The 27515-nt window shown below is 40.4% G+C and overlaps 1 protein-coding gene across 1 annotated transcript; it reads right to left on the bottom strand.

The window, feature by feature from the left end:
* Positions 1–19260: 19260 nt before the first annotated feature.
* LOC110878527 (peroxidase 64) lies at positions 19261–21346 on the bottom strand. The gene is made up of 4 exons (XM_022126844.2): positions 21089–21346; positions 20802–20990; positions 20390–20552; positions 19261–19809 (listed from the first exon to the last, which is right to left on the bottom strand). Exons 1-4 carry the CDS (start codon positions 21281–21283, stop codon positions 19412–19414), a joined length of 945 nt encoding a protein of 314 aa, XP_021982536.1. The 5' UTR covers positions 21284–21346; the 3' UTR covers positions 19261–19411.
* Between the last annotated feature and the right edge of the window lie 6169 nt (positions 21347–27515).

The raw sequence follows: 27515 nt of genomic DNA on the forward strand, positions 1-27515 counted from the left end.
GTGTGTGTTTTGTGGAGTTTTGGGTTGGAAATGAAATTCAAATTTCTTTTCGGCGGTGGTTCGAACCCAAGTTTTGAAAACGCCGGAACTCAAGGGTCAAGAGTAGAAGTATAGAAACAAAAGTAAATTACAAAAATTGTTGTTATTTATGTTAACGTTAGATTGCAAACTGTATCTTTTGTCTTCAATAATTAAAGAAAACGTATTTTATGTTTACAAACCATTGCACGTTATCTCTTTTTACCCTAACTCAGTTAATTTGCATAGTTAAGTCTGACCAATTGGACACCACGTGAGGGTATTTTGGTCATTTTACCTTAAATATTAAAATAAATAATTATAAAAAAACATAATAAATACATGAATTATGTTTAAAAAAAATTATACATCTGTACATATATACACACATAATTCTCTCTCTCTATCTCAATTATATATCTCTCTCTAACTTCCCTTCCACCCTCACCTACTCCCACCGGTCACCAACACAACCACCGTCACCACCATCCACATGTCACCACAACCATCCACCGGACTAAAACCCAAACAACAACAAACCACCTTGACATGTGGTGTCGGAGCGGTGAAGGGTTGCCTCTAAACACGTCGCCAGACTAGCAAACCACCTTGACATGTCGGTGCCGGAGATGGTGTAGGTGGCCGGTGATGGCGATCTAAAAGAACGTTTGAGTTCTTGCTTTTTTGCTCTGCATTGCTTAAGACTTTTCTTTTATCTTCAAATCTTTCATCATCTTATTTAAATTCTCCTTTATGGGTTTTGATTCTACAACCACTATCTTCATCTTGGAAACATAAAAATTCAATCTTGATTGTGGGTTTCTTGATTGTGGTCAGTAATTTTGATGTGGTTTTCGATGGGGGTATAATTGGTGAGCAATTTTAATGGGATTTGCGATGGGGATACCAGTTAACAGAGAAGAGAAAGAGAGAGAGGTATTGTCACACCCCAACCGATGGCGGAATCATCGGGGCATGGCACTGAGCGAAACAGATTGTCCAGAAGTTTCCACAACAACTATCATTACTATTCAGTTTAAATAATACGTCCCATACCATATCCCAAATAGTAAAACAAATTATTACAGATAACAACTAGTCAAATATTATGTTCCGACAACTCAGATTTAAATATAAATATCGTTCAAATGCTTCTAGAGACTCGATCTGCAAGATCTACAGACAACTATGCTCTAGACGCTTATTCTAAGCTCGCCTTCCTAGCAGATAAGCATCCTAATTGCATGTCACATACGTTAAAATAAAGTCAACACATAAAATGTAAAGGTGAGCATACAAGTTTGATATAGCATATAGAGTTCGAAATAGTTTACGCATAACCAGCACGTACACAGAGGAAAACGAAGCATGTTAATTATCGACATAGATCTATCGATACTGATGACTGCGGGTTGACTGCCTGAGGCAGCTCGCAATACATGATTACCACCGTAATCCATGCAAATAATTGTCCTTAACAACCCCCGTGTGAACGGGTGCTGAGTCCAAACTATAGTACTATCGTCGTTAAGACAGGTAGGCAGCATTCCACGTGTAAACATAACAACAAGCATTCATTTAGTCACGTAATACATGCAAAACGGTTAGCGTTTAAAGTAATTGAGTAGTGTGTTCGATTGTGATTTTAGATAAGCAACGTATGTAACACCCAAAAGTGCTAAAAGCAAAAAGGGATCGAGTATACTCACAGCGATTAATGGATTGAAGGGAGCGCTTGAGAGTAGGGTTAGCCTAAATAGTTAGATAGCATAACAATGAGTAACGCGTAAAACGATTACAAGTGTTGATGGGTCGAACAGCCTGGTCGATCGAACGGTAGGTACTTCAGTAATAAGTCCTCAGCAGGATGTCACCTGATCGGACAGCATGTTCGATCGGGTGGCACTCCAATACGTCGAACGAGTTGGAAATCGATTAAGTGTTGAAGCATAGTATCTCATGATCCGAAGAGTGATTCAACCCAAGCCGTAGTTCGATCGAACAGCACCTTATTCAATACTAGACTTCATGAAATTGTCAAAGTGTGGGGCCATGTGTTAGCCGATCGACTGGCCTGGTCGATCGGCTGGCATGTCCGATCTGCTGGGCTGTTCGTTCGAACGGCCTGTCCGATCGTTCAGCATCCTGACCTGGTCGGCCTGTTCGTCTAACACTTGGCTGTTCTGATGGTTTGAAGTTATATTGAAGTATTTTGACAACGATTTGAACCATGGAACCTTCGTTCTTACTTGTTTCCCCTGCTCGGACAGGAATCGCCCAAGTCCGGCCGGTGAACGGTTCAGAACGGAGTTTATAGTTTAACCCGAAATCAGTGAACCTCGTAGATAGAATCCGATTCTTGAACCACACAACTATTTGAATGATTAGTGAGTTGGCTCAAGCTCCGTTTCTACTGGTTTGAAGGCATTGAGTGTAAAAGAGTTGAAAGAAAGTTGGAAAATCCTTCTTTCAATCCTTTACACCGTGTAACGTTTATATTTATAACAGATCTTTGTTTATTTATGTGGAAATCGGCTAGATCCAAGTGGTTCTTGGCGGATTGAAGCCAAAACATGAAGTTCTTCAAGAACCCATGATGACATCATCCTAGAACACTTAGATTCTTGATGATTTCACGGTTAAAAGTTAAGATTTGAAAGATAGAAAGGTGTAGGAGTGTGCATAGATAAAAAACGTACAAGATTTAGGATGAAATCTTACCGAGATTGAGAGAAATCCGAGAAAAGGTGAAGAACACGAGCTGGTCGGTCAGAGAGTTTCCAAAAGTGGAAAGAATGACAATGACAGGGCTATTTATAGGCTTCCCAAAGAGGAAAGGGCTGGCCGATCGGCCAGGCATCCCGATCGGACAGCCTGCTCGATCGGACAGTCCGTCCGATCGGCTGGGCTGTTCGATCGGCTAGGAGCCTGATCGATCAACAGCCTGTTTCGAGCGTTCGGCGCAACGATTTCTGATATTTCAATTACGATTGAAGGCGATATGAATACGATAGAATTTTGCTATTCAAATTACTTTTAATCCCAACTACTATATCTACATACAAGCATCTACATCTTGCACTGTCTCTTCTCCACCAATTATCATGATTCGATTTTGATTGAGTTCGATTGAGTTCGAGTTTCGATTTGATTGAGCACCACACATAACATAAAGTAAACACGCACAAATAACACATAAGGCACACATACACGTATACTAACACCAAGGTCGCATATTTCGAGTTTAGAGTTCGACGATGATTCGATTAGCTTGAATACTGATTAGTTGACTTTATCGCATTGTTACTTCCTACTATTCACAGTCGTTAAGCGGTTCGCGTTGATTAAACATTCGATTACTTCGATTCCTTTTATTAACAACACTTACTCCACATAATACACCTAATAAAAACATGAAATAAACTAAATTCAGTCAAAGAAGTCAATCTTGACTTGGACTTTGACTTTGACTTTGACATTCGAAAACTCGGGGTGTTACAGCCTCCCCTTGTTTAGGAAATTTCGTCCCAAAATTAGGCTGAGAACTACATAGCACCGTGAATGATCTTGTCATTTTCTCGCTTCAGATCTTCATTTAAACAACTGCGGGTACTTAGCCTTCATGTCGCTTTCAAGTTCCCAAATAAACTACGCGCCTCGTTTGCCTTCCCATCGGACTTTCACGATAGGGATGCGCGAGCGTCTGAGTTGCTTGGTTTGGCGATCCATGATTTCGACAGGATTTTCCACGAAGTGTAGCGTTTCGTTTACCTGAAGGTCGTCGAGAGGTACGATTAAATCATGGTCAGCTAGGCATTTTCGGAGGTTTGACACGTGGAAAGTCGGGTGGACATTACTAAGTTCCTTCGGTAGTTCGAGTCTGTAGGCGACTTTTCCGATTCTTTCCAGAATCTTAAAAGGTCCAACATATCGAGGCGCTAGTTTCCCTTTCTTGCCGAATCTGACCACACCCTTCCAAGGTGATACCTTTAGGAGTACGTAGTCGCCAACGTCAAACTCAAAGGGCTTGCGTCTTCTATCGGTGTAACTTTTCTGTCTATTTTCGACAAGTTGTCTAGAATATGGAGGATTTTGTCAGTCGTTTCTTGTAGTAGCTCGGGACCAGTTAGTTGCGAATGACCGATCTGGTGCCACACAAAAGGCGAACGACATCTTCTTCCATATAAGGCCTCGAATGGTGCCATTTGTATGCTGGCATGATAGCTGTTGTTGTACGAGAATTCGACTAACGGTAGGTATTTGTTCCAACTACCACCGAAGTCTATGACACACGCGCGGAGCATGTCTTCAAGAGTACGGATCGTTCTTTCAGTCTGTCCATCGGTTTGAGGATGGAATGCGGTACTTAAGTTAAGCGACGTACCAAGAGCTGCTTGAAACGTTTCCCACAATCGCGAGGTAAACCGAGCATCACGGTCAGAGATGATGTCGCGAGGCGTACCATGATTACAAATGATCTCGTCAGTGTAGATTCGGGCTAGTCGTTCTACCTTGTAGTCTTCCCGTATGGGCAAAAAGTGGGCTGATTTGGTCAAACGATCAACTATAACCCAAATGCTGTCGTGACCTGATGGCGTGGGCGGAAGTTTGGTTATGAAATCCATAGCTATACTCTCCCAATTCCATATCGGAATTGGCTGTTGTTCGAGTAAGCCAGAAGGTCGTTGATGTTCGGCCTTAACTCTCGCACAAGTCAGGCAACTTCCAACATAGAGTGCGATATCCCATTTCATGCCCAGCCACCAGTACTTGTAGCGAAGGTCCTGATACATTTTGTCGGCACCGGGATGAATAGAATACCGAGATTTGTGGGCTTCATCCATTAGAATCTTTCACAAATCGGTCCGCTTAGGGATCCAAATTCGGTCTAGATAATAGAAGATCCCATCTGATTTGCTCATAAGCTGAGCTCCATCGTGATAGACTCTCTCCTTCTTCAAGGTGCGTTCATTGAAACAAGCATGTTGGGCTTCGCGGATAAGGGTTTCGAGGTCATGCTGGGCTTGAGTATTGCGAATACTGAGCAAATAACTCCGTCTGCTGAGCGCGTCGGCAACAACATTTGCCTTGCCTGGGTGATAACGAATCTCACAGTCGTAATCGTTAAGAAGTTCTACCCATCGGCGTTGACGCATGTTAAGTTCTTTCTGATTAAAGATGTGTTGTAAACTCCTGTGATCAGTGAAGATCGTACACTTGGTACCATACAGGTAGTGTCGCCAAATCTTCAATGCAAAAACAACTGCGCCTAGCTCGAGATCATGGGTTGTATAGTTCTTCTCGTGGAATTTGAGCTGACGAGATGCGTAAGCTATAAACTTGTCCCGCTACATGAGAACGCAACCAAGATCAAGGTTGGAAGCATCACAATAGACAATGAAATCGTTGTTTCCGTCGGGCAACGTGAGAATAGAAGCATTGCAAAGCATATGCTTGAGGGTTTGAAAGGCAGACTCTTGTTCAGTTCCCCAAACAAAAGGCTTGTCTTTATGAGTAAGGGCGGTAAGCGGCACAGCGATTTTTGAGAATCCTTCGATAAACCGTCAATAATAGCCCGCTAGTCCGAGGAATGAACGGACTTCAGACGGGTTCTTAGGCGTAATCCAGCTCTTAACTGCTTCAATCTTCGCAGGATCGACATGAATACCTTGACTATTAACGAGGTGACCCAGAAACTGAACCTCCTCCAGCCAGAATTCACACTTGGAGAACTTGGCATAGAGTTGATTCCCCTGGAGTAGCTCGAGAACCAAACGTAGATGTTGCGCGTGTTCGGCTTTCGACTTGGAATAAATCAAGACATCGTCGATGAACACGATGACGAAACGGTCTAGAAATGGCTTACATACACGATTCATCAGATCCATGAAAACCGCAGGTGCGTTGGTTAAACCAAAAGACATGACAACGAATTCATAATGGCCATAACGAGTTCGAAATGCGGTTTTGGGGATGTCTTCCTCTTGAATGCGCAATTGATGATAGCCTGAACGTAGAACGATCTTCGAGAAACACTTAGCACCTTGTAGTTGATCAAACAAATCGTCGATGCGAGGTAGAGGGTAACGGTTCTTGATGGTTAGCTTATTCAATTCCCGATAGTCGATGCACATCCTGAACGACCCATCCTTCTTTTTAACGAAAAGGACTGGCGCGCCCCAAGGAGAGGTGCTCGGGCGAATAAAGCCTTTTTCAAGTAGTTCCTGGAGATGGTTCGAGAGTTCCCGCATTTCAGATGGAGCGAGTCGATAAGGAGCTTTGGCAACGGGGTTAGCTCCAGGAATGAGGTCGATACGAAAGTCGATATCACGACTTGGCGGTAATCCGGGAAGATCATCAGGGAACACCTGAGGAAATTCACGGACCATTGGAACGTCTTTGGCTTCTGCCTTCTTTTTCTTTTCCTTCTCCGCTACTACGATGTTAGCCAAGAAAGCTCTATATTCCTTGCGGAGATACTTGCTAGCTTGGACACATGACATGAGCATGAGACCTTTTGAAGCAGTTTCACCGTACACACATCATAAATCACCATTCGCGAGCGAGAATCAAATCATTTTATCGAAGCACACAACTTCAGCATGGTTTTCACGTAGAAAGTCCATGCCTACTATGATGTCGAAACTTCCGAGCTGCATTGGAATAAGGTCGATTGGGAAGACGTGATAGTTGAGCTCGAGAGTACAATCACGAAGAATAGAATTTACGGCGACAGTTCTTCCAGTAGCGACTTCGACTTCGAATGACGAGGGGAGATAAGAGTGCTTACGACTAAGGAGCTTCTCGAATTCAAACGACACAAAGCAGTTATCGGCTCCAGTATCAAACAAACACGATGCATAAATATCATTCACAAGGAACGTACCATTAACCACGTTGTTGTCAGCCTGCGCTTGACGAGCGTTGATGTTGAAGGTTCTGGCACGGGCTGCTTGTTGCTGCTGCTGAGGCTGTTGCTGCTGCTGCTGGGGCTCTTGTTTCACAACCCTGTTCGGGCACATGTTTGCGAAATGGTTAGGATCACCACATGCAAAGCAGACTCGAGCATTGACCGCGGGTGCTTGAGCTGCGGTTTGGCCTTGAGGGGCTGGGAGTAGAGCTTGATGAGCGGCGGCAGGAGCTGCGGTGTTACAGGGACCATAGCGACAATTCGCAGTGAAATGACCGTATAGGTTACAATGAGCACAGAAACGACAGGCAAGTCCCACCGGATGGTGATATGAGCATGTCGGGCAGAGCGGGTGGGGACCTGTGTAAGCGTGCTTTGCTGGCGGTGCATTGGTCACTGGTGCTGGTCGATGATGAGACTGCTGCTGAGCCGGTACGGCTTGCAGAGGAGTAGCAGTTGTAGTGGCAGCACAGTTCTTGTTGTTGGAGCTGCTGTTGTTATGCTTCTTCTTGCGGCGTGATGACTTGGATGGTTGAGCAGTGGTGGTGTCGGTGGTTGGTGCAGTAGTAGCTTGATGCAGAGACTTGGATGGCTTATCCCAGAAACCAGCTTTTACTCGCTTGTCATTGATCTCGGCGGCAAGCAAGTAAGTTTCCTCGATCAATGAGGTTTTCGCGGCGTGAACAAAATCGGCAACACAATCGGGTAGAGCTCGAATGTACTTCTTGATGGCCATGTCTGGCGTCTTGACTTGATCGGGACAAATAATGCTAAGCTGCTTGAAGCGAGCAGTCAAGGCAGCGTTGTCTCCGTCCTTCTGCTTGATGTTCCAAAACTCGTCCTCCAGCTTTTGGCGTTCATGGGGAGGGCAAAATTCGTCCATCATGATGGCTTTCAGCTCTTCCCAAGTCTGCTCATAAGCTGCATCATTCCCGCATTTGTTTCGTTCGGCCGTCCACCAGTCTAGGGCTCGGGACTGGAAGACGCCTGTTGCGTTTAGGGTACGGAGATTTGCAGGACAGCCGCTTTGGCGCAAAGTGACTTCGATAGAATCGAACCATTGAAACATAGCCGTTGGGCCATCTTCTCCGGTGAATTCTTTTGGTCCGCATGCCTTGAACTGTTTGAAGCTGAAAACAGTCTTGTTAGCATCTTTAGGAGCCTCGGTTCGCGACTCCTCAGAAGATTTGCTGACGTTTTCATACACGTCGCTCACAGCTTTTGCCACTTGCTTGGCGTTGATAGCAGCAAGATGACGGTCTCTCTTTTCTTGGCGGGTAAGAGGGGTTCGGTGTCCAGATGACGACATGGTCAGCAACAGACATCGTCGTAGGTCTCAGACACATCAAAATCGAATCTCACCTCACACGTCTACTACTTACTAAAGCTCAGGAGCACGTCGAAACATGTATCACATAAACACACAAGCACATAGTCACAGATTCACGTAGTCACAGAAGCACATAAGCACGCAAGGCACAGAATCACTTAAGCACATACACATTTAATCACAGATGCAGTCAGATTACAGAAACCTATCATTCAAGTTCGCGTGTCGTCCATGTATAGTGATTGCGTATAGCATACCGAGTCGCACAGTATAGTCGTATAGCATGAGCGTATATCATAGCATAATATCGTCTAGAATTGAAGCGACTTGTTAGCGTATTGAGATAGAAGAGCAATGCGAATTGTGTGTGTCGATCAAAATGATAGCAAAAATCGAATAATCTTCCAAAAAAAACTCAAACACATAAACAGGTAATTACATACAAAACACATAAAATCGACGAATTATCAGAGTGATGCAGTTGCGGTGTTCAGAATCGAAACACATAAAATCGAGAAATAGATTGTCTGCGGCTATTTAGACATTGACTACCCAAAGCGATTCGACTATTCACATTAGACTTGTCGTCACGTTTTGACTTTCGGGGTTGTGTTTCTGCCTCGATTCTTGGGCATTCCACACGCATTGCCTAGGTCATACTCGCGAGTTAAGGTCGTTGGAGTCCGTCAAGGCGTTGGTGAGATAAATGAATTCGGAACAAGTTGTCAAGGTTAGGGTTTCGCCCCTAGCTTAGCAACTTCTTCCTTGCTTTAACAAATTTGAGGAGATTATTCATCAAAATATGGATTTCACTCCTGATTTGGTATAATTCTCCTCGTTTGTGATTGAAAGTAAGAAGGAATTCATTGATAAATTGATAAAAATCAGTATTGGCCAAGTAATTTGGTCAAGAGTTTGCGGTTTTCACACCTAATCCCGACTAAATCGCTTGACTCTATTTGAAAATTCGAGTGCAGTGATAGTGAAGAATAGCAGGATTTAGCACATACGCTTGGTCTGTTGGTTCCTAACTATAGTTTAGGTCTCTAAGACAGCGACCCGGACTAGGTCGTGTCTAGCCTAATTCCTTATAGTTATGGCTCTGATACCAATATGTCACACCCCAACCGATGGCGGAATCATCGGGGCATGGCACTGAGCGAAACAGATTGTCCAGAAGTTTCCACAACAACTATCATTACTATTCAGTTTAAATAATACGTCCCATACCGTATCCCAAATAGTAAAACAAATTATTACAGATAACAACTAGTCAAATATTTTGTTCCGACAACTCGGATTCAAATATAAATATCGTTCAAATGCTTCTAGAGACTCGATCTGCAAGATCTACAGACAACTATGCTCTAGACGCTTATTCTAAGCTCGCCTTCCTAGCAGATAAGCATCCTAATTGCCTGTCACATACGTTAAAATAAAGTCAACACATAAAATGTAAAGGTGAGCATACAAGTTTGATATAGCATATAGAGTTCGACATAGTTTACGCATAACCAACACGTACACAGAGGAAAACGAAGCATATTAATTATCGACATGGATCTATCGATACCAATGACTGCGAGTTGACTGCCCGAGGCAGTTTGCAATACATGATTACCACCGTAATCCATGCAAGTAATTGTCCTTAACAACCCCCGTGTGAACGGGTGCTGAGTCCAAACTATAGTACTATCGTCGTTAAGGCAGGTAGACAACATTCCACGTGTAAACATAACAACAAGCATTCATTTAGTCACGTAATACATGCAAAACGATTAGCGTTTAAAGTAATTGAGTAGTGTGTTCGATTGTGATTTTAAATAAGCAACGTATGTAACACCCAAAAGTGCTAAAAGCAAAAAGGGATCGAGTATACTCACAACGATTAATGGATTGAAGGGAGCGCTTGAGAGGAGGGTTAGCCTAAATAGTTAGATAGCATAACAATGAGTAACGCGTAAAACGATTACAAGTGTTGATGGGTCGAACAGCCTGGTCGATCGAACGGTAGGTTCGATCGGACGAGTTGTTCGTTTGGTTTGACAGTCCGTTCGGACAGCCTGTTCGGTCAGCCAATAGGCTCGATCGGTTGGGCTGTTCGAGTGGATTGTTTCTTCCTCTGAGTAGGATGTGTTTGTGTATGATGGCTTGACATTTTGAAGTTTTCGTTGTAGTATTTGAGAACATTGAAGGGTCCTTACCTTTTAGGTCGATCGATCGAACGGGCCGTTCGATCGGCCGGCTTAACCGACCGGTTAGGTACTTCAGTAATAAGTCCTCAGCAGGATGTCACCTGATCGGACAACATGTTCGATCGGGTGGAACTCTAATACGTCGAACGAGTTGGAAATCGATTAAGTGTTGAAGCATAGTATCTCATGATCCGAAGAATGATTCAACCCAAACCGTAGTTCGATCGAACAACACTTCCTTCAATACTAGACTTCATGAAATTGTCAAAGTGTGGGGCCATGTGTTAGCCGATCGGCTGGCATGTCCGATCGGCGGGGCTGTTCGTTCGAACAGCTTGTCTGATCGGTCAGCATCCTGACCTGGTCGGCCTGTTCGTCTAACACTTTGCTGTTCTGATGGTTTGACGTTATATCGAAGTATTTTGACAACGAGTTGAACCATGGAACCATCGTTCTTACTTGTTTCCCCTGCTCGGACAGGAATCACCCAAGTCCGGCCGGTGAACGGTTCGGAACGGAATTTATAGTTTAACCCGAAATCGGTGAACCTCGTAGATAGAATCCGATTCTTGAACCACACAACTATTAGAATGATTAGTGAGTTGGCTCAAGCTCCGTTTCTACCGGTTTGAATGCATTGAGTGTAAAAGAGTTGAAAGAAAGTTGGAAAATCCTTCTTTCAATCCTTTACACCGTGTAATGTTTAGATCTATAACATATCTTTGTTTATTTATGTGGAAATCGGCTAGATCCAAGTGGTTCTTGGCGGATTGAAGCCAAAACATGAAGTTCTTCAAGAACCCATGATGACATCATCCTAGAACACTTAGATTCTTGATGATTTCACGGTTAAAAATTAAGATTTGAAAGATAGAAAGGTGTAGGAGTGTGCATAGATAAAAAACGTACAAGATTTAGGATGAAATCTTACCGGGATTGAGAGAAATCTGAGAAAAGGTGAAGAACACGAGCTGGTCGGTCAGAGAGTTTCCAAAAGTGGAAAGAATGACAATGACAGGGCTATTTATAGGCTTCCCAAAGAGGAAAGGGCTGGCCGATCGACCAGGCATCCCGATCGGACAGCCTGCTCGATCGGACAGTCCGTCCGATCGGCTGGGCTGTTCGATCGGCTAGGAGCCTGATCGATCAACAGCCTGTTTCGAGCGTTCGGCGCAACGATTTCTGATATTTCAATTTCGATTGAAGGCGATATGAATACGATAGAATTTTGCTATTCAAATTACTTTTAATCCCAACCACTATATCTACATACAAGCATCTACATCTTGCACTGTCTCTTCTCCACCAATTATCATGATTCGATTTCGATTGAGTTCGAGTTTCGATTCGATTGAGCACCACACATAACATAAAGTAAACACGCACAAATAACACATAAGGCACACACACACACGTATACTAACACCAAGGTCACATATTTCGAGTTTCGAGTTCGACGATGATTCGATTAGCTTGAATACTGATTAGTTGACTTTATCACATTGTTACTTCCTACTATTCACAGTCGTTAAGCGGTTCGCGTTGATTAAACATTCGATTACTTCGATTCCTTTGATTAACAACACTTACTCCACATAATACAACTAATAAAAACATGAAATAAACTATATTCAGTCAAAGACGTCAATCTTGACTTGGTGTAAATTTTGGAAAAATTTGACGTTTTTTGACGTTTTTACGATTTCGTTACCCCCTTTTCTTTGAAACGTTACCCTTATAAGGATTTTCTAGATCCGCCACTGGTTAAAAACAAAGTATTTTAAAAGTTGTAAATGGAAGAAAGTATGCTCAAAAGTAATTATAATAATAAAGTATCATAAAAAGAATAAGAAGAAGAATATTTAAAATATAATAAACTAACTTTTCTCATTTGTAGTATATAATAATCATACTTGAAAAAGTAAGTACAACAATACTACGGGGAAAATATCAAATAGGAAGTTTATTTTGGTTAGGAAGTGCAGGAAGCAATAGGATTAGGACATGTGACAACATTTAAAATAAAGAAAAAGGGTATTTTAGTCAATCCAACCCTTTCTTCTTCCTTTTCAAAACCCAGTAACTTCAAAACCCACCATCTTCAACCATTTCTTCACTTTCTATCTCAATAATCACTACATTATAGTGCGATTTTCATCACCAATCAATGATTCAAACACCCGATCAACGTGTTCTTCAGCTTTTTTTGCAGAAAACCCAGTTTAATTTCATACAAAATGTCGTTTTTTCCGGTGATTTTGAAGATAATCACTCGATCCGTTCGATTCGAGGGCTGATAAGTGTTTCAATCATTCAAAAATCGTCAATTGTTGAAGAAATCACTTCGATTCATGTAAGAAATTCTTTAATTTCATTTTTACGATCTGGGTTTTTGATTTAGTCATTGCGTTTTACGATCTTGGCGGGGGTCCGGGGGCAGCGCCCCTGGTAGCGGGGTCCCAGGGGCGGCAGCCCCTGGCGGGGTCCAAGGGGCAGAGCCCTTGGCTGGGGTTGAGCTCAGAAAAATTAATTTTCTGTAAATTGCCCCTGGAAACTGCATTGGTCCAGACAGTTCACAGCACAGACAATTCGCAGCACAGACAAAACTATTGGCGTGGTTCAATTGCGTTTTAGAACTAAAACATTTCTATGTGTTTTCTGGCCATTGTGTTTTAGAAAAACACATTCTTGAAGTGTTTTTGGTGCATTGCGTTTTAGGTAAAACACTTTTTTAGGTGTTTTCAGTCCATTGCATTTTACAGAGAACACTTTCTTTTGTTTTTTAGGCAATTGCGTTTTAGAATGAGTCATTTTTAAGTGTTTTCTAGCCATTGCGTTTTACAAATAAGACATTTCTTTGTGTTTTTGGTGCATTGCGTTTTAGGTAAAACACTTTTTATGTGTTTTCAGTCCATTACGTTTTAGAAAACAGACATTTTAAGTGTTTTATGGCCATTGCGTTTTACAAATAAGACATTTCTTTGTGTTTTTGGTGCATTGCGTTTTAGGTAAAACACCTTTTTATGTGTTTTCAGTCCATTGTGTTTTAGAAAACAGAAATTTTAAGTGTTTTCTGGCCATTGCGTTTTAGAAATAAGACATTTGTTTGTGTTTTTGGTGCATTGCGTTTTAGGTAAACACATTTTTATGTGTTTTAGTCCATTGCGTTTTAGAAAGTACATTTTCTTTTGAGTTTTTAGGCTATTGCGTTTTAGAAATAAGACATTTCTTTGTGTTTTCTAGCCATTGCGTTTTACAATTAAGTCATTTCTTTGTGTTTTTGGTGCATCGCGTTTTAGAAAAATGTCATTTTTTAGGTTTTTTTCATTGCGTTTTACGTAACTGGGGGTTTTTCTATTGCGTTTTACGCAACTGGGTTTTAATTTTTTTTGAAAATATAGCAATAGTATACTCGTTTTAAAGATAAAAAAACGCTCGTTTTTTTTTGGTGCAATTTTTATAAAAAAATAATGTCGTATGAAAGAGTTATTAATGTTTAAAAAATGAGGGGGAATTAGAGGAGAGAGAAACTATTGGTTTGGATTGACTAGAATGCCCTAAACAAACTCACGCGCCTGTTTTCTTCCCTTCAATTTCTCTGATTTAATCTTAGCCTTTGATTAACTAAATGGATGGTCAAGATCAATTCCTAGTCTTCCTAGCAAAAAAAAAACTTCCTATTGTATCTACACCCCAATACTATAATCTCCATATAACTAAAAAAACATAACAAAAATGTAATCTTGTCACAAAATCCCAAAGTTAGCAATGAGCCAATAGTTACCGTGGAACTTCCATTTGCAAATGTATTATAAGGGTATGAGGAAAACATATAGGGTCCATCTATATGAAGAGTGAGGAAAACACATCGGTACATCTAAAGTTAACAAAGCTTTGAAAAATAAGCTTGATTTATATATTATATTTAAAATCTTGAAAAATCCTAGAAAATCTTTGGTTGAAAGAAAAGTAATGCATTTAGATTATGGTTGGTTTTTGTCATTAATAATTTGTGTAAGGGGCTGTTTGGTAGCCTCTTAATAACCATTCAGATGCTACTTTTTAATGGTTTAAAACTTTTGAATGAATAAGAGGTAATCCCAGATCTGAATGATTAAGATGTAACCTTTGAATGGTAAATTATCACATATCTTATTCTTCTACTTTCTCATTGGTAAAATTCTTAATGATTCCATTAAGAGATAGCCTCTTAATGACCATTTAGAGGCTACCAAACAGCCCCTAAATAAAATATGGGTTTGATTTTGCGACTGAGGTATTTGGAAAAAATCTCTTATAGGGATAATTTGTTCGACAAAAGTTATGCTTTTGAACTCAAAAGGTTTTGCTAATTCTGACTAGGAAAAGTGTTTAGTCACATAAAGATGTGTAACAAGTTTTTTTTTTATTTTGTAAATGAATTATTGAATTATTGGTATTATAAAAAACATCAATAAGTTAAAAAATTGTTTACAATTGATAAAATATGGTTCAGACTGTTTGTTTCACGAGCAGATGTCTGAATGGTTCAGACATTTGTCTCTGAATGGTTAAGCATTATACTGAGTCTGAGTTGTTAAGACCTCTAATCTGTATTGGTTAGACATGTGCCTCTGAATGGTTAAGCATTATACTGGCTCTTATTGGTTTAGACCTCTTACTGGTTCAGCACTTAATGGTTCAGATCTCTTACTGTTTCAACACTTAACCATTAAGAGCTTGTCAAACAGCCCCTTAATTTGTTAGAATCTATGCCTGTCACATGCCTGTTTTCTGGCTAGTCGGGTACAATTGGGGATGGGAAACAAATCTTTTTATGATCTTGAAAGATTATTGAGTTTGATTGACATGGGAGATCAATTTGATTATCGATCGGTTTTTGATGCTTTTGAAGGTTTCTTGCTTTTCCGGTGGGTTTCTCTCACTAGCCTTGTCTATTTTTGTTTCTCTTTATTAGGTAGCGTTTGGTAAGTAAGAATGAGAGGTAGAATGGAATGGACCATTCTAAGGGAATGAAGAAAAGAGTGTGGTTGGTCGATGGAATGAAATTGTCCATTCCAAAATGCATTCCATTCCCTTAAAATCATTCCACCCCCCCCCCCCCCCCCGTTTTTTTCCCATTCCATTCCCTCTTTACCCTTCATTAACAACTCCACAACCCACCACCGTTGCTACCAATCACCACCACCGTCATCCACTGCCGTCACCCACCTCCGCCGCCACCCTCCACCACCTACCGCCGCCACCCACCTCCGTCCCTTCCACCGTCCTCGCCACCACCCACCGTCGCTTCTGCCACTTCCGATTACCGCCACCACCCACCTTCGATCATTGCCGCTGCCACCGCCGATCACCGTCGTCGTCGCCACCCACCCCCGCCACCGCTATCAACTGCCACCACTCACCGCCATCACCTGTGACCACCGTCGTCGCCGCTACCACCTCCGACCACCGCCGCCATCCACCTCCGCCATCACCAAACACCACCACCGCTGTCTGTCACCACCCGTCGTCGTCTCCACCCACCACCACCGCTGCCGCTACAATTACCACCTATCATGACACACCATCACCGCCCATCATTGGCCACCGCCATCTGATTTTATTCATTCGTCTTTTCTCACATGCCAAACAACAAAAAGTATGGTTCATTCCATTCTCACATGGTATCCAAAAGAGATATGGAATGGTAATGATCAATTCCATTATCTCACCCATTCTATTACCTTGTCCATTTCATTCACTCGTCCATTCCATTACCCCATACCAAACAAACCCGAGTTAAATAAGCAATCCCAAACACCAAATCGGGAACTCTTTACTTTTTTTAGAACGACAACTCACATAGTCTGTTTGGTATGGGGTAATGGAATGGACGGGGGAATGGAATGGACGAGGTAATGGAATGGATGAGGTAATGGAATTGATCATTACCATTCCATGGCTTGTTTGGTTACCATGTGTGAATGGAATGAACAATTACTTTTTGCTGTTTGGTATGCGAAAAAAGACAAAGGAATGAAATCAGATGGTGGTGGTCAGTTATGGGCGATGATGGTGTGTGGTGCTAGGTGTCAGTTGTAACGACGACGGTGGTTGGCGGCGGTGGTGGTGGTGGGTGGAGACGAAGGCGAATGGTGACAACGGTGGTGGTGGTGGATGACGGTGGAGGAAGGTGGCGGCGGTGGATGACGGTGGAGGTAGGTGGCGGCGGTGGCGATGGTGGTGGCGATGGTGGTGGCGATGGTGGTGGCGATGGTGGTGGCGGGGGTGGTAGCAGCCGCAACGGTGGTCGGAGGTGGTAGCGGTGGTGGCGGTGGGTGGTGGCGGTTGATAGTGGTGGTGGCGGTGGGTGGCGGCGGTTATCGGAGGTGGCAGTGGCAATGGTGGCGGCGATGATCGAAGGTGGGTGGTGGCGATGATTGGAGGTGGCAGTAGCGACGGTGGGTGGCGGTGACGGCGGTGGCGGGGGCGGAGGTGGGTGGCGGCGGTAGGTGGTGGTAGCGGCGGTGGCGGGTGGCGGCGGAGGTGGGTGACGGTGGCGGATGACGGTGGTGGTGGTGGTGGGTGGGTGGTGGTAACAACGATGGTGGGTTGTTGTGTTGTTAATGAAGGATGAAGAGGGAATGGAATGGAAAAAAAACAGGGGGGATGGATGGAATGATTTTGAGGGAATGAAATGCATTTTGGAATGGACGATTCCATTCCATCGACCAACCAAACACTCTTTTCTCCATTCCCTCACAATGGTCCATTCCATTCTACCTCTCATTCCTGCATACCAAACGCTACCTAAGGCAAAAACTTATCCAACACTTGATACCACTAGTCCAAAGCCTCTTTGATGAAATTATTTACTATCATGGAAAGTAAAAAATAACCTTGCAGTCTTTTGGTCTTCTGCTAAAGTAGAATATCTTGCCATGTGTGTTGCAGATCGTGAGTTTATTTGGTAATTAAAACATTTTCGATGATGTAAAGGTTCCATAACATTTTTCTACTAATTTTTTATTTATTTATTTTTATAATAAAGTTTCATTTCTTATTTTTTCCAACCCAGTTTTTAATGATCAAACAAAGCATTTTGAAATAAGGTTTTAGCATGAGTATTAGAGCATTCACATCCTAACCATCAAATTATGTGAGGAGGAGTTTTTATATTATAAAGGGTATAAAAAGTGGTTGTGAGTAGAGGAGAGAGAAAATATTACTGTTCATCTGTATATTTGGGGGGACACTGTTCACCCGTTATAATTTTTTAATATATTTTGAAACTGGTTGTGAGTGGAAGTGAGAGAAAAATGTAATGATAATATTATTTAATTGAAAGGAGAGAGAAAAAGTATTTGTTTTTAGTGGAAATATATTGATATAGGAGTTGTTTTTTAGTAGAATGTATGTATAATTTGATGGATTGGATGTGAATGCTCTTAAAGGGTTATATATAGAAATTGATACAAACGAGCATCATGCAGATTTTTTTGCTAAAGGGTTGGGTATAAGAGCATTCACATCCAATCCATCAAATTATACATACATTCCACTAAAAAACAACTCCTATATCAATATATTTCCACTAAAAACAAATATTTTTTCTCTGTCCTTTCAATTAAATAATATTATCATTACCTTTTTCTCTCACTTCCACTCACAACCACTTTCAAAATATATTAAAAAATTATAACGGGTGAACAGTGTCCCCCCAAATATACAGATGAACAGTAACATTTTCTCTCTCCTCTACTCACAACCACTTTTTATACCCTTTATAATATAAAAATCGCTCCTCACATAATTTGATGGTTAGGATGTGAATGCTCTAAGAGCATTCACATTCTATCCATCAAAATATGTGAGGGGGGTTTTTATATTATAAAGAGTATAAAAAGTGGTTGTGAGTGGAGGAGAGAGAAAATGTTACTGTTCATCTGTATATTTGAAGGGACACTGTTCACCCAGTATAATTTTTTTAATATATATTGAAAGTGGTTGTGAGTGAAGGAGAGAGAAAAATGTAATGATGATATTATTTAATTGAAAAGGAGAGAGAAAAAGTATTTGTTTTTAGTGAAAATATATTGATATAGGAGTTGTTTTTTAGTGGAATGTATGTATAATTTGATGGATTGGATATGAATGCTCTAAGTGAACTTTGTTATTATGTAACTAGTTGAACTGAGAGGGGAGTGTTAGAAATGTATTAAGTTCAATTCAACTAGAAGATGCTTAAGCTTGTTTGTTAATGTTTGCTGTTTAATAACAGGTAAGTTAGGTGTTGAAAACAGGAAGTTGCTAAAGTTCAAGGACTGATTATGACAGATCAATAAAGTGAAAGGTCAATGGGGTCGTTTACTTTGTTTGTTGTTTAACCAAGTTAATAGTAAAATGGTCCTTGAGTTTAGGTCACTTTTGTCACTTCGGTTTAAAAATGTAACTTTTTGTATCTGGGTCCCCAATGTTTCGTTTTTTGTTGTGATTACCATCCAATTGTCAAACTGAGTTCGAAATTTGTGTTAACATCTCCTCTTTTTGTTATTTTCCGCATTTAAATGAATGGTATAATCATCATTGTATGCCTGAATATATTTTAATTAATCGTCATTTAAATGAGGATAACGACAAAAAGAGGAGATGTTAGCAGAAAATTCTAACGCAGTTAGTCAATTGAATGGAAATGGCAACAAAAATGAAATCTTAGAAACCCAGATACAAAAAGTTTCATTTATTTATAGACAAAAGTGACAAAAGTGACCAAAACTCAGAACATTTTGGCACTTTACTCATAATAATATTAACAAAACCATTTAAGCCTAAAGATTTGACAACTTGCCCTTCATTATCATAACAAATTCATATTTTAATTTATTTTACATATATTACATGAGCCGCATAAAATTTCAATGTTCAAGCATAGTTACATACAATGTGTACATCTTCATAGGTTGGCTAATTGCTTAATTAGTTTACAACCCTACAGTTCTTCCTGATCTCCTGACCGCCCCCGGTGATGCTACTCATTTTGATCATCGACTTGACAAACGCTTTCGAAAAAGCATCATTTGTGCTAGCAAACTTAGATACCAAACTTCTGGTCTTAGGGGAATTGAGCAAAGCATTATCTGAAGAAAATAAAACTTTGTGCTGCAAGATTAATTTGTAATATGTATTATCAAAAGTAGAAGACGAAGGATCCATTGCGACTCCTGCTTTCTTTGCATTGTTTTTGGCAGGGCAAACGCGTCTTAAGCTTGCAGCAAATGATGGATGGAGTGACGGGTCGATGTCAGTTGTCGAGTTGAAGTTGTGGATTCTGTTGTTGAAAGACGAGCAATGCGAGGACCCGAGAGTATGCCCTCCTGATTTAGTACCAAGTGTCAAACAAGTCAAAAGTCACCCAAAATATACTTTTAATGCATATAACTTGGTTTTGTAACTATTTATTGAAAATTGGATTAAAAAAACTTTAGGATCAACCTAATCCAACTTATAATAAAAATGACCCGTTTTGACCATAACCAATTTTGACGTGTTACAGAGTCCGATATACTAAAACTTGATTTCTTGCACACAAAAACCATATAAAAATTAAAAAAAAAACAAATAATACATCTGTTACAATTTTCACCGCCCAATAACCAGTTTGGTCCCAGGGTAAGGAATACATCCAGAAGTAGAACCACACGTGTAACCCAAGTTAATTTGCGCTGTTTTTTTTTTTTTTTAATCCACCTGTGAGACATATACACGAAATACATGTAGGATCATCATTAGGACCATCATACTTGCTTACCATGTGATCTGTTATATAAATAGGTAAATGTTCATTTCCATTATGGACAACAATAAAATTGGCCGACAATTATGGGTATAATGGTAGATGTCCGGGACCAGGTTTATGATTTCTTTTTCTTCTTTTGTGTTGATCTTATTTATTACCTGAAAGTGCTGCTAGATCTTCTAAGGAGAGACCTCTCTGAGAGAAACTTTGTTGAAGTTGAGAAATGTTGAAGGTGGGAGCTGGTAGTTGTATGGTTTCACTTGCTTTGGATATTCTTCCATCTTTTCTTCCTTTAGGCACAACCCAAGATGGTCCTCCAGACTGCATTTAAATTTTCTTTAACTTATACTTTGTGCACAAGATAGGCGTATATGACGTGCATACGCCAGATAAAATCATCATCATCATCATACTCAGTAAATCCCACCAATAGCAAAGCTAAGGTAGGGTCTGAGGAGGGTAAGATGTAGACAGCCTTACCTCTATCCCGTAGGAATAGAGAGGCTGCTTCCAATGAGACCCCCGGCTCAAACGCCAGATAAAATACATTTGCATAATTTTTATGCTTACCACCACAACTGCATCTCTTGCAGCTAAGGCCAAGATATCCGCACATGAGACCACACCAGGACACACAGATTCAACAGCTCTTTTCGCGTTATCAACAACATAAAACGCATGCAGCGAAACATTAGGCGGACCATCTTTTTCAGCTTTGTTATTACCCTTAGAACTCAACAAAACCGAACCATCACACCCCTTCAATTCATCATCAAAACCAACACAGATTAACATTACTAGGACTTTCAACTAAAAGATAAACAAAACAATATATGGCCGGTGGTCAATAGTCATACCCGTATAAAACAGTCGTGGAAATGCATCCGAAGGAGCCCCGCCGGGGCGGTTTTGTCACGTTTTGTTGCGTCGGTTACCGCTTTCCGGACTAATGATTCCACAGCAGGGCATGTTTTTTGGTAATAATTTGAGGTCAATGAAGTTCCAAAAGAAAATAATGAGAAAATGAGCAATGAGCTTAAAAATGCAGCCATGCTTACTTTGTTTACATTCAATGGAGTTGCATGGAATTCATGATTTAATGGTCTATTTGTACAAAAAATGAGCCAATTGTTATTGGTTTACAACCACACATTTGCTTTAATTGCCAGCTTCTTTATACCCTTATATCAAAAATAAAATAATAATAATAATAATAATAATAATAATAATAATAATAAAATTAAATTTATTTATTAAAAGATGATTGGCATGAGTCATAACCAAATTTGTGACCTATATATGATTGGGAAGATCTGGTAGTTTTCCAGAGCTATTATTCTCAAAACATATGTGGTACTACTACAATGACTTGTGCATTGTACAAAAGAGGTTGTGTATTAGTGTGGATTTATGAAATTTTGAGGTGTGGAAAAGTGGCTAGCTACTCGTGATTGGAACTTTATGTTTATTCAAACTTTTTGCATGAACTTTAAAAATAAAAAATATTAACAATTTAAACCGCGTGAATAGTAATTTTACCAATAAAAGCAATAAAGATACTAGATGATAACCCGAAATTCAAACAGAGTCGAATATAGATAACAATTTAGATTTGAGTTTCGAATCCACTGAAAGTGGATACTTATCCGAACCAAACTCCAAATTCATTTTTAATCGAATGTAAACCTATGAATATCGAACTAGAAATAAAAAATATTAACAATTTCAACTGCGTGAATAGTACTTTTACCAACAAAAGCAATAAAGATAGTACATGATAACCCGAAATTCGAACACAGCCGAACATAAATAACAAATTAGATTCGGGTTTTGAATACACTAAAAGTGGATACTTATCCGAATCAAACTCCAAATTCATTTTTAATCAGATGTGAACCTATGAATTTCGAACCAACCCAATTATTTGAAATCGCATTATAGAGATTTTTATCTAAATAAAACATATGTTTATTATATACAATATTATACATATTTACTAATAAACTAAAAAAAGAAAACTAAATGCCAATGTGATGAAGACCAATTTGTGAAACAAATCCATTTAGAAAGTACATATCATTTTATCCAGAACAGCAAAAAAGTTATACAATAGGTTGCAGGAGCCGGGGCTCGAGCCTTGATCAGTTGATCCTTATAAATGCACCTAACCAGTTCTGTCACATTCCAAGCATGAAGTGGTTGTAAACTAATGGCAAAAGCAGTATTCATGCAGTTATAAATTTTACTAACTATTAAAATTTTCTCCGCATTGCAGCCAGTGTTGGTTTAGTTCATTATGGAATCGGCACTCGTTATAGCAACAGAAAGAAAAAACCTAAAACACAAAGTTGTGATATGCCCAAAAAATGTTGCCATGTGTTTTATGTTAACCGGAAACCATAAAAATGAATATAGGCAACGGTTCTGATAGTCCTGATGCCGGTACTGATGTTGTTCGGTCGGAATCATCGTGATACAGAAATTATTGGGACGGTATGAGTTCGGTTGGTTGCAGTACTGATACCGTACCAGCACTCGCTATAGCTTGTGATAAAAAAAAGTATTTAATCTGAAAAATAAAATTATAAATAAGTAAAAGCAATGGAAAGGCAGAGTAATAAAAATAGGAAAAGAAATGAAAGCAAAGGTGTCAAATTCTCAATAATGCATCTTTATGCATTTCGAACTTTTATTAGTTAATTATTTCTAAGTGGTGGGTTTGATAACTAAAGATTAGGATTTAGGAGTTAAAATTCTTTAGATTGTATTATGTATATCCTAAAACAAAACTATTTCTAATCTTCTCAATGAAATAAATTTGTACAATATTAGAGGAGCATCCATATCTCATTTCTTAAGACTGTGGGGTATGATGGGTTTAGGTTGGGGCATTTGTTGACATGTGGAATGGGAAAAAAATGGAAAAAAAAACTCACGCCCATGGAGTATGGTGGAGCTTGAGTTGGGAGCTTGGGTTGGGGGCATGAGTTGACACATAGCCATTGAGAGCCTGCCATGTCACCTTGCTAGCCCGCCCCACGCCTGGCTTCAAACCCACGAAAAAGGGGCCACGCCCAAACCCATGCCCACCCGGGGTGGTGGCTTGGGCGTTTTCAGCCCACCCACGCCCAAACCCTCGTAAGCGATATGAAAACCCTAATAGTGAGATTAATCATCAAATCAATACTAAATTTTCCAAAAAAAAAATCATCACAGTTTTATGTTCCATGATTGGCCACGATAGCCTAACGTTCTAATTATGTCAAATCCGTAGTTGTTTAGGTTAAAAACGCATTAAATATACTTAAAAAAACCAAATTAAGGTTTTGACAAGAAGACCATATGGCCCGCATCACACGATACATCATGTATGCTATGTTAAATCGATTTGTTCATGTTCAAGAGAAATCGTACGACCCGTATAGAGCCATATGGTCCGTATGAAACCAAGAAGAATTATGTCCAACTTTCATCTTCATGATTTTAATTTAAAAATCATGTTTATCATCATTTAGAGCCATCAAATCTTACCACTACGATTGTGATAATGATTTAGCTTGATTAGGATTTTCCAAAACCCTTTATCACTCTTGTAAACGATGGTTATAGTATTATGGGTTAATGGATTTAAACACCCCCAACTATTGCCATTTGGCCGCTGACACTCTCAACTTTGACTTTGGATCACACCACTCCCAACTTAACACTTGGGTTGCTGTGTCACCCCGTCGTTAAATAAACACTAACTGGGTTAGTTCTTTTTGCTGACATGGCCAATATTTGCTGACATGGCATGATGATGGATCCAAATTTGCTGACGTGGCATGCTGATGGATCCAAAAATCTATAAAATGGGAGTAACAAGACTCGAACCCGAGTCTGTATAAACAAGAACCCATTAAATGGGCACTGGCCAATTGAGCTAACTATGATTTGATGATGTATTGTGTATTATGTGATATACATATATCCTGAAACGTTATAAAGTTTATTATAAATACCTACACACAGATTCAGCAACCCATTTATCATCATCATCCCCAACACAGATTCAGCATCCCGATTCTAACAACCCCAACCCCCTCTGCTCTCTCGATTCTGACCGGTGACCGGAGTGACTCCAGCGCCCCTCCCACCCCGGCGGACGCACAAACACCCCCAAATACCTCCACCTCTCTCGATCTCCCTCCCGTGAAGAACCGGTGGCACACCGACGAAGTTTTTGCGCAGCAGCGCCGCCGCTGCGGCGGCTGTAGTTAAGATGAAGACGACGACAGAGATTGTAGATGACGGTGAGGGTGGTTGATAGCAGCCCGCGACGGCTGTGGAGTCCGGCGACAGTGACTGCTCCGGTAAGTGAAGGTTATGTTCTGTTCTTCAATGGTGAATGAGAAAACGGTTGAAGTTTTGTTTGAGTTTGTTGATAGTAATGAAAATGGTGAATCTCACGTTGCTGATAATCATGTTAAACTACTATATTCCTGAAACATTTTTTTTTAATTTCATCGAGTTTGATTTTGCTCATGGATTCTAGGGTATGATATGTAATGATTTTGGGGTTTTTATAAGGTGTTCATGAATCCTTTTACAAGTCAACATTCCACATTGGGTGATAATAGACACGTAGGATAATTCAAATATTGGCCAGGTCAACCTTGCCATCTCATAAAAAAACAAACCACGTCATCAAATATTGGCCACATCAGCATAAAAAACTAACGTAGTTAGTGTTTAGTTAACGACGAGGTGTCATGACACACTATGTGTTAAGTTGGGAGTGGTGTGAGTCAAAGTCAAAGTTGAGAGTGCCAGCGGCCAAATGGCAATAGTTGGGGGTGTTTAAATCCATTAACCCTAGTATTATTAACCGAAAACTACGAACAAGGCAAAGATGTCGGGGTTTCAAGTTCTTACCATAACTAGTGTATCATTAAATCTCAGTGATTTAACTTCCCAAAAGCGTGCCTCGACAAATTGATGTAGATCTACCACAAGCCTGTATCACCAACAAGTTTAACATATTATTAGGGGAGTGGGGGTGGTCACAAGTGATGAAATTCATCACTCACAAACATCCAATCATGTTCTGTCATGCCAGCAACCACTATTCTATCACTTACAAGCATTTTTTAGTGGCGGTGGTCATCACTAGTGATGGAATTCCATCACTCACAACCATTTTTTATAAAGTTTATAAAAGAAACAATTTTTTTGATGACAAAGGACCAAACCTACCAGTTTTAAAAGTTGAAATTAAAAGGAATAAGATTTAAATAAGTTTTGAAAATAACTATAAACCACAAGGATTGAATGTGTTAAAAAGGAATCAACTTTCAAAAACATCATCTGCATCTTCTTCGACTTGCAGATCAGTTTTTCGGCGAAATTCCGGCGAAACATCAGCTCCATCAGATATGAACGTACAAGTATTAATACACAAGGTACAAGTCATACACATATAATTGAATTTTTACAACGCGTTGATAATTTCACGCGTGATATAATCGGTGGCGACGGTGTGCTATAAAAAATAACGAGTGATGGGGGTGCCATCACGGACCACCCCCACTCCCCTTAGAACCATAAGAAAGAAAGCATATCAAGTCAGAGTCAGTGGCGGATGTAGGATTCGCGTCAAGCGGTAACGTTTTATAAATAAGCGGTAACGAAATCGAAAAAACGTCAAAATTTTCCAAAATTTACACTAATTTTACACTACCGTCGGAGCGTCAAGCCGTAGCGACGCTACCCCTTGTATCTATGTACATCCGCCCCTGGTCAGAGTGATGAATTTTATACTGAAGGGCCGGTCCTCAGAATTCATGTACCCTGTTCGAGCTCGAAAAAACATGCCATTAGGCCTTAACGAATTTGGGTATTGGACTCACTAAAGGTCTAAACATAATGCAAATGGGCTAATAACTAATCTAAACCATAAAAATAGTTTTGTAAGTGAGCCTATCTTGGTGTTTGTATGGGGTATACCCTATTAATTTATTTTTTTTACATATAGATATCGGATTTTTTTGAATACCGTGTCATTCGAAATATCTGGGCCTGGCCGGTTGTCCTCCCTACCCACCCTCAGGGCCGGCCATGCTGAAGGATGAAAATTGGTTGCTTATTTCGGGGTGTAATAAGCATGAAGCTTCTACCCACCATTTAGGAATCAGACTTCTCTTTTGATTAGTGAAGAACACATCAAGAAAACTCAAGAACACCAAGGTGTTGTTTGTTTTTGCAGACATAAACTGTCTGCAAGCTGATTTCATCTGTTCTCATGTCTGCAACTGAAGATATGGTCTGAAGCTCTGCAAGCTGAAAATATAAGACTGTTTGTTTTTATAAATTGATAATGTCTGCACAAACTTTGTTTATGCAAATAGTTCCCCCTCATCCCTTTCATTTTAAACCCTAGCACACCAAACACTCCCTGCCTTCTCTCTATACTCCGGCGACCGAAGCCATTTTTCCGGCCAGTAGGCGCCGGTTTTCCAGCCGGCCACACCCACCAAACCTCCCCTTTTCTTGTACCCTCTCACACACACACGCAGACTAGAGAGATCTAGAGAAAGAGAGAGAGAGAGAGAGAGTTCAGGAGAGAGAAGGAGATCGGAGAGAGAGATCAAAAGAGAGAGAGATCGGGATATAGAGAGAGATGGCAGAGACAGAGAAAGAGACGCGACAGTGATGAAGGACGACCGAGCCGTCCCTCCGGCGACCGAAAAGCCGTGACGGCAACAGAGAGTGTTTGGGCGGTGGGTGAAGGAGCGGTGGGGTTTGGTGGCGGTGGATGGAGGGGCGGTGGGGTTTGGTGGCGAAAGAGAGGAAGAAAGGGTTTTGTGAAGATGTTTGAAGAAAGGGTTCCATTGCTTTTTTTTAATATGAAAGAAGGTATTTTTAGATCTATTATAAAAAAAAACAAACAGTATTCAAGGGTAATGTCTGTGCGCCTGCAGATATCAGCTCCTTGAAGATGTTAGAAGAAAAAACAAACACCCCCCAAGTTTCTTACTCTATAGCCTTATTTTTATGTGTTAAGAGCTAAAAAAAGATTTTCATAAGTGTTATGCTCAAGTGAACCTTCTTACGGAAGTCTGAAGTAAGTTAGGAGCGTGTTAGATCGAGAAAGATGGATGCAATCAGTCATTGGGACGTGTTAAATCTTCTAGAAGTTTTTGGGAGACAATACAACCTGTTTGTCCTCATACGACACATGCCCCTAAAATCGTTGGAAAAAAGCAAGCGATTTATGCAAAATGAAGAACGACTAAGCATACGACC

Source organism: Helianthus annuus, chromosome 9, assembly GCF_002127325.2.
Source record: "Helianthus annuus cultivar XRQ/B chromosome 9, HanXRQr2.0-SUNRISE, whole genome shotgun sequence".
Classification (NCBI taxonomy): Eukaryota; Viridiplantae; Streptophyta; class Magnoliopsida; order Asterales; family Asteraceae; genus Helianthus; species Helianthus annuus.

What these genes read in the sequence shown, in the direction of transcription:
- LOC110878527 (XM_022126844.2), bottom strand. Translation starts at nt 21,283, where the DNA reads ATGGCTGCATTTTTAAGCTCATTGCTCATTTTCTCATTATTTTCTTTT. An exon ending in TCCACGACTGTTTTATACGG is followed by an intron (nt 20,991 to 21,088) that starts GTATGACTATTG and finishes GATGAATTGAAG; the next exon opens with GGGTGTGATGGTTCGGTTTT. An exon ending in AGATCTAGCAGCACTTTCAG is followed by an intron (nt 19,810 to 20,389) that starts GTAATAAATAAG and finishes GTACTAAATCAG; the next exon opens with GAGGGCATACTCTCGGGTCC.